The sequence below is a fragment of the Oryza brachyantha genome, chromosome 6, assembly GCF_000231095.2.
Source record: "Oryza brachyantha chromosome 6, ObraRS2, whole genome shotgun sequence".
In the NCBI taxonomy this organism is placed as follows: Eukaryota; Viridiplantae; Streptophyta; class Magnoliopsida; order Poales; family Poaceae; genus Oryza; species Oryza brachyantha.
The window spans coordinates 8,509,710-8,518,185 of NC_023168.2; the positions used below are offsets into that span (position 1 = coordinate 8,509,710).

The following is an 8,476-nucleotide window of genomic DNA, read 5'->3' on the forward strand; positions in this document are numbered from 1 at the left end:
AAGAAATGCTTCACATGGCATCATGCATTTTCAGATGGTGCGTTGAGTCATTGTATCAATATACATTCCAAGTTGCATCTTTACTTTAGAAAAAATATATTTCTAGCACTATTTTAATTGATTTTAAAAATTATTCTATACCATTTTTTTTAAGAAAAAGCATTGTTTCGCCGGGCGTTGCCATGCCAGGGACAACAGATGATAGGTTAGTCTTGCCATGCTGGTCTAGCCAACGTGACACAAAACATTACCACACCAAATAAAATATGATGTGATAGGCATAATGACGTGGTCAAATTATACATATTTGGAAATAGATTTTGAAATGGTTTATTTTAAAAAATAAATACTAGAAAAGTAAACAAATAAAAAATCTACTTCTTTCTAATCATTCAAATTTAAAATGTCCTACTGAATGCTTTAATTAATTTCCAGTCTTAGCAATTTAAAGGCTAAACCCATGCTTTATGACAAAGCTGCAGTGTATGGGCAGAACAAGTACCATCAACTGAACACTTTAGCAACTGTATGTTTAGGGCTTTAGGCCATGTAGACTGTAGACATCAGGTGAAGGAGAGGGATTCAATCTATCCATTATTCAATATCTTGAATGGACAGTGCAAGCCGAAAGCAAATCGACCAGAAATTCGGAATCGCCACCAGCGCACAACGCACCTAGCTGAAAAACCTGGAATCTCTCCCTAATTCTGCAGTTTCAGATGTAGCCATATATTTTCTTTTGTTGGATACTACTACACCATAGGTCGAAATTACATATTAAAAATTTTAAACAAGGCAAATCATAAATACGAGTATAATTTTAATTAAAAATAATATAAATATAAAAATAATATGAAAGAGATCTTCATGAGTTAAAATAGTAGCAGTCATAGGCTCACCACGGTACCCCGGTACCAAATATTTGAGGCAATTCTTTATTCAGTTTGATAGCCTGCTCAGTGGTTACAACTGTAAACTAAAATCCAGATAATCCCTACATATCGTTATCACACATCATTAACAGAGCCTCTAAAATGGAAATTTAGTAGGTTATCTCATGGTAGCCCCTACTATTGTGTTTTCCCTGTGCAAAAAGCAAAGGTTTGAACAACCTTCGACTTCCTCTGCATCAAGCCATCAACTTTACTTTAGCTGAGTTGCAACACTTCTTATTGAAATGCCGCATCTTGCAAAACAGGAAGGCCAAAGTACACGGCTTAATTAAATGCAGATCCATGCATGCACCTCTGGACTATGTAATCCGAAGCATTTGCTATATAATTACTCAGAGCAATTGCTGTGTGATTTGTACAAATTATACAACTGCAAATATAATGAAAAAAGTGCAATCCTAGATGATATTTTTCATATTTGTTCAGAGATATAGATACTGATTTTAATCCAATGCTACAGTCTACTAGGAGTTACTGCTAGCACCAAAGTTACAGAAAATAATCTTGTAAGCATTCCTTCTTATGGGTGCCCACCAACTCCTTGTCTGAAATGCTTTGTTGTTTTCCAAACCACCAGCACACCTGAAACTAAGAGAACATGTACCATCAGAATATTGTTTAAAGTGGTTTCCAAGATGCAACACAGTACATAATATTAAGCGACGTCTCTCTTATCAGCTACACAAATAATTTAACCTAAAAAGATGGACTTATTTTAAGACAAAGAGAGTAAAAAATAACAAGACAAATATCTAGAGATGTACCTGGCCCTACTTAAAAACCTAGATAAAATCTATTACATAACCAAGAACATATTCTCTAACAGTACAGCTAAATTGTTTTGTAAAGACGAAGATACATTGAGAAGATGACAAATCACAATGCTTTTGGTTGTCTTTACATTGTGAAATATCTCACTTTGCAAGTCATTCACAGTGAGTCCAAGTGTTGAGAATCCGCATGAATGGTGAGTTTTCGCTAAAGGCAAAAATAATAATTATGAGCATTGAACAAATGTTCTAATAATTATACAAGTCCATGTAAACAATAAGATAGGTCAATGCTCCCTTATTATTTAGAAAACAGCTAGACAGTACAACTAATGTCTCTGCCAAAAATGCACTTTTAGCGAAATCCTTGACAGTAGAAATTGTCAGTGATATGAGAACTAGGGTCCCACTTTCCGATGGTAGGTGAATCTTTGGCCTGGGAGGGGGTCACCTCTAGGGCCAGCTCGAAACGCAGCAGTGCCAGAGTAGCACAACGCCAGACCTTACTAAGGGGAGAAGGGAGGCGTGTACCTCTAGTGATCGGTCAGGGCAAACACTATTCTATCATCTTGTTAGAGTCAGGCCGACCCCGAACCAACATGGTCGGTCCCTGACAAGGCATTTAATGGGCATGTGCTAGCCCTAAATAATGCATTTAAGAGACATGCATGCTTCCTAGTTAGAGATGGTCTGGGGTACGCACACCCCTGACACCTTTCCTCTACCGGTCTCATCGTTGTTATTACTCGTCTTTTTCAGGGGTGGCAGGTGTTTTGTCCAAGGTAGCGTCAAGGTGGGAGTAACTGGCCTGGGAGTCTATTGACTACCGAAGACGAATGCATGTGGAGGATATCAAGAGAATGGTTACTACCCGGACAACACGTCTACAGGAGCAACATGCATATATTAAATGGTTCTCTAGCCTACCATAAAGAGTATTAACTGTTGTACTATGGTTGTCCCACTTGACAATATTTTACCCATTCCTTTGTAAACAAACATTTTTCTGGGCATTGTTACACCCCCTAGGAGATATAAATGAAGGAATATGTCTAGGGGGAGAGGGAGGAGAAAAGACATTTGTTCTTGATCATCCACATCACACGAGTAGGTTATTCCGCTTCTAAGTGGCCTGAACCTGTGTATTTGCTGCATGTTTTCCTGTCCACGCTCAAGCGCCCCTCACTTCCCACTAATCCACACTTTCAATCTTTCAATAACTACTCCCATGGACCTAATCCTAAAAGGGGGTTGGTTAGCTAGGCGGACTAGTAAGTGATTAGTCGGTAGTCGATGAAATGACTTGATAGGGGTAAATGGTGAATTAGTCAGCTTGACCAATTAGTCATTTAAAGTTGGCCTACTTTGGTTCAAGCCACTTATTAATTAGTATTAGTCAGTGTCTAGTTAGCTAAATGGGCTGACTAGGATATAGAAAAGTAGTGCATGCTAAAAAATTAGACCAAACATGAGGGCTAAGAGGGCAGTGATGTATGCTAGGGTTAGGATATCTCTATTATCCCATCATGTTATCCCGCGCCTACCGCCCTAATAAATTTTTATACTTTGTTTTTCCAATAATCAATCTTCAGTCTTAAAATATCCTACAAAACATGTCAAAAATAGGTATTACTTTTTTATGTGTGTGTATGTGTGTATGTATATATATATATATAATATTATATATATATATATATAATATTATATATATAATATTAGTTTTGGCATTTTGGAGCCACTGACCAGTGGCCGAGTAGCCCACATATTACCTACTCACTCCGTCCCAAGGATTTTGACTTTCTGTATGTAATGTTTGATCACTTGTCTTATTCAAAAAAAATTTAAAATATTATTTATCTTGTTTATTATTAAAAGTAGTTTAAGTATTACTTATAAATTTTTATATTTACACTAAATTTTTGAATAAGACGAATGGTTAAAAATTATAAATAAATAGTCCTAATCCCATATAATCTGGGACTGAGGTAGTAGTTGGTATAGTCACCAACTAGCAACACTGCCCACATCAATAACACTAATTTAATTTTATCAAATCTATTGTTGATAATATTTTTACAGTATATTTATTTCTGTTGAAAATATTGTTGTATTTTTTTTATAAATTTAGTCAAACATGAATTGTATTGATTTAGGATAAAGCCAATATGACTTAATATGAAACCTAGGGAGTACATTATGTACATTATGGCATTTACTTGATGAAACTCATATAGTACTGAAAAGTTCCAAGTTTGAATTAATTACCATTCATTGACAAGTTATACCTTGGTTGTTCAGAATAGCAAGTAACTTGACAAACAAATTGACCATCTTACTATATCATATTTCACAGGATAAAAGGATTGTTTAATGGGAAAAACGGGCCTCCATTATTCCTATAGCATTGCAGAATTGCAGAAATTGGAGTGCCTGTTTCACTCGTCTTATCGATCTGATCCGAACATAGACGATTCACATCAGTGAAATGAGCTTACAAAAGAGCTATAACCCTTTCAACTGGATCTTTGTCTCCAGGCCTTTAAAGTTGCAAGCTTGAAATCCAGATATACATGGCCAGTTCAGAATATGTGCTTGGACCAATAAATAATAAACAGGGAACATATAAAACACTCATCGATGCCATATTTCTACAAAACATCAGTTTCCATTCTTCTCACACAAAGATTACCTATTACACTAAGGAGCTGCCTCTTGCTATAGAATTTCAAAAGCTATTTTTTTTACCAACATAAGTATGTTCTACTTTCTAGTCTGAAAATGATTTATCATTGATCAATGTGGAAAATAGGTTTCCTAGTAATAGTCCTATTCACTATGTGAGAACCTCCACACCATCCTCGGTGCTTTCTTCCAAAAGGAAATCATCTCTTTGCTCAGCCTTCTTCCTTCTCTCATTTTTGTTCCTGGTCTCCTCACCTATAGCATTAGCAATGGCGATGGGTAGCCAAAATCCAGGTCTTTCAAGGAACTGAGCTCGGTGAAGAATCATCGCATCACGCTTCGTCACATCAATGCCATCGAAAGTCCACACAGCAATTGTGGCATTTCCTTTCAGGCCCAAGGAATACCAACCTAACCCTGAAATAGCGATATCCATACTGTTGACATCCCAGCTGACCCCCGACACATCAAACTGTCTTTCCGTCCAGTGACCTAATTCAGCAACTCGCTCTGGCCCAATTGGTGGCTGAATAATAACAGCATATAGATCAGTTTGACAATGATGGAAAAAGTAATTATATTTTTGTTTCAATGTTTCTCTTGTATAAACACTAAATAAACAGCAGGTAGAACCTGCTGAACTCTAAAAAATTGACAGCACTCTGTCTGTGCAACAGGTGTTTAACCCCTAGATGTAGACCATCAGAATTTCATGACATAACTACATAAGAAACCCTAAAATTCCAGAATAAACTTGTGCTTATTTGTTTCATTAGAATGCAGGATACACTATCGTTGCATGGAAATGCAATCTTTAAGTCTTATGCCATTAAATAGAATATAACTACACTATAACTAAGTGTACTGTTGGTCATGGGCGGATATGCTATGCAGATCTGGAATTGATGTCTTACCTGAAGTCTGATGCCGATATGTTTCTCCCGCAGTTCTTCAGCATTTTCAGTCTTCCCCAGATGGAGGGAAACACTAGGAGATGCCCAAACAGTAATGTAGATAGTTTGGACTGAAGCTTTTAGCACATCAAGTCTTGTTAAACCTCCAATATGTACAGACTGTCCCGCCTGAAATATTTTACAACCATCATGGCAGATGACAGATCAACGAAATCCCACAGATGACATATCATGACACTACACGGAAGTATGGAACAACTACAGTGTTTGAAACTTTTGTAGTACAAGTTGAGGACTGATAGAGGCTATTAGGTAACTAAATCATCAAAGGGATTAGAGTTGTCATCGATACTCATTCTAAAGTTAAAAATATAATAGAATAAACAACACAGACACTGTTTAATGTGCCACTAACTATACTACCACTAAGACACAAGTTCATCAATACTAATTAGAAGCACAACATTAAGACTTAAAGTGATACAGAGTGGAGTTTTTCCACATGTTCAAATTTTGTTATGTGTCTATGTGTTATACATCTCAAGTTTGACCAGTGACCACAAACCAAACAAAGAACTAACAAAAGTTATTAGGATACTGTTTCACTTCAAAGTTCAAACAAAATGTGACTATTGCAATAACAGATTGAATGAGACAGTCATTTCTAGCTACGAGCCCCAATATCCTAACAAAGGACTTACTAAAGCTGTTAGGATACTGTTCACCTCAAAATTCAAACAAAATGTGACTATTGGTTTTCATGAAAATCAAACAAAATTCAAGCAAAACTGCATCAAACCAAGCTGAACTAGCGTTTTTTTTTTTGGCTTTCTTCATGTTGTTCGGTTTCTATTTTCTTGTGCATCAACTTTTTGTTTTCAATTCGGTTTTTGCACGATGAGAACCAAAGCTACCAAGAAAACCAATCGCCTACTGCAATCGCTGCCCTGTCCATCCATCTCCGTTTGTGGCATGAAGCATCTCATGTACATAGCAGAGCCCAATGTGGCCCAACCAGCCCAACAGGTAACCTTGGGTGGCTAGGGTTCATGGAGCAACATTGCACACATGCGGGACTTCACAATCAGCATCGGACACTAGATATTGAGGGCCACACATAATGTTCAGCAAAAACCTGTAAAAAACGAACCGACTTTGTTCGGTCTTTTTCATTTGGTTTTAATTTTGCTAACACAATCCATCGGTGGCTATCTTTCAAGAACCGATCCTCTACAGAACCGACAAAACTAAACCGATTAAACCGTAAAAATCGAATGCCAACCCCTAGTTTCGAGTCCCAGTAGATATACTGTCCTATATAGGTGACTGGTTAATCCATTAACAAGTCAACTACTTTTATGAATATATGAGAAACCCAGAATCAATAAAAATGCAGACTAAAAAAATTACCTTCACCCTGAAGCTCCTTGGTCGGAGTTCTTTCCTAATTTCAATCATCTTCCGTTCCTCACTGCTTAATCTCATTGCCATTATATATGGATGCAATAAACCAGGAGTGTCATACATCTTGGCTTTTGCAGGCAAAACGCCTGTTATCCTCAAGATTCCTAATGTAGTTCCTGGGACGGCAGCCTCAGTCAACCTTGTGATTTTGACACCTTGTTTCTTTGCAAAAGCATTAATTAGTGTAGATTTGCCAGCATTCTGTGCACCAATCACCCAAACATTGCTACGGGGCCCAGCTAGTTCCTTGACATATGAGATCAAGTTTCTGACAGCCAAGTCCTTATGAACACTGACTAAGAAAACAGCGTCCAGCCTCGGTGCTCCAAAAGCCTTAGCTCGGCCTCTCACCCACTTCTCCAGCCTCACTCCCATAAGCTGCCACGGCAACAAATCCACCTTCGCACCAACAAAAACAAGCCTCGGCGTTTCACTCAGCTTAGAAGTCCCCCTCCCCTCAAGCGCCTTGAACAGCGACTTGGCAGCCCTCTTAGGGAATGAGCCATCAAAGTCCGCGCAATCCACCACCATGACAATAACTGGTGTGCCGGCTGACCGCTTCATCAGACGAGATGATATAAACCGATCGAAATCAAAGTCCGGGATCAAATTCTCAGCCTTGTCATTCTTCACATGCCCATAATTCCTCAGCGAGTGGCACCGCGCACAGACCACGGCGGCGTCCTCTTCGGCCTCGGCCTTCTTGGCTTCCCTTGCCCGGCGCTTCCTCTCAGACTTGGACAGCCTCTCCTTCTTCAGCCTCTCGAGTGTCTCCTCGGTAATCTTTCCATACCCAACTCCCGGCAGGGTGAAACCATCCAATTCTTTCCTCCATTTCTCCTCCTCGCCTTCCATCTCATCATCCCAATCCGAGTCCCAGCCGCTCGAGAAGCCATCAATCTCAGCATCTATGTCAGCCTTCGTCTTCGCTCCATCCTCGTCCTCATCCTCCTCTTCTTCAAGAAATTCGTCCCATTCGGCGGCAAGATCAGATTCTGGCGGCGCGTCGTCCTCCACCGCCTCCAGGTCTCCAAGAAATCCATCCGGCTCGGCGGCAAGAGGCGACCCATCTCCCCCCATTCCGTCCTGGGAGCGGCGGGAGGGGCTCTTGAAGAAGCCGGGCAGGTTGGGGTCGGCGTCCTGCATGAACACGCCGCACCCGGGACAGACGGGGCGGCCCACGACGGCGTCCTCGTCATCCCTGCCCTCGCTAATGACCGGGCTCGGCCCAGGCGGCGGCGGCTTGCGGCGCTTGCCGGTGGACGCGGCGGAGACGGGGGAGAAGGAGAGGTTGCGGCCTCGCGGCGTCACCTGCGGGCAGAGGAAGGGGAGCACGCGGAGGGGCGGAGCCGTGGTGATGGCGAGGCGGGAGGAGAGGCGACCTGCCGCCGCGCCGGAAGAGGGGAGGAGGAGGGGTTTAGCCATTGGAGGGTGGCAGCAGCCACCGGCGAGAGGATAGGGGAGAGCGGAGTGACCATTTTCGGTCCAAATTTACCGGAGATCTTCAAATTTTGGAGAAATTGTGAAATAGCCCCCAGCAAATTTTTGGAGAAACTGTGAACACGCCTCACAAATTTTGTAGGAGGGCTAGGAACATATTTCTACCTAAAAGCTACCATTAAAAATTCATATTCATCCATTTTTATTAGCGACGAGATTTGACCTGCCGTTAGAAAATCTTTATGCGAAAAAA

General features: G+C 40.5%; 1 protein-coding gene across 1 annotated transcript; it reads right to left on the bottom strand.

Moving 5' to 3' along the window:
* Positions 1 to 4,328: 4,328 nt before the first annotated feature.
* LOC102704252 (GTP-binding protein BRASSINAZOLE INSENSITIVE PALE GREEN 2, chloroplastic) lies at positions 4,329 to 8,260 on the bottom strand. Its single transcript, XM_006656048.2, has 3 exons — positions 6,730 to 8,260; positions 5,320 to 5,487; positions 4,329 to 4,931 (listed from the first exon to the last, which is right to left on the bottom strand). Exons 1-3 carry the CDS (start codon positions 8,206 to 8,208, stop codon positions 4,557 to 4,559), a joined length of 2,022 nt encoding a protein of 673 aa, XP_006656111.1. The 5' UTR covers positions 8,209 to 8,260; the 3' UTR covers positions 4,329 to 4,556.
* Between the last annotated feature and the right edge of the window lie 216 nt (positions 8,261 to 8,476).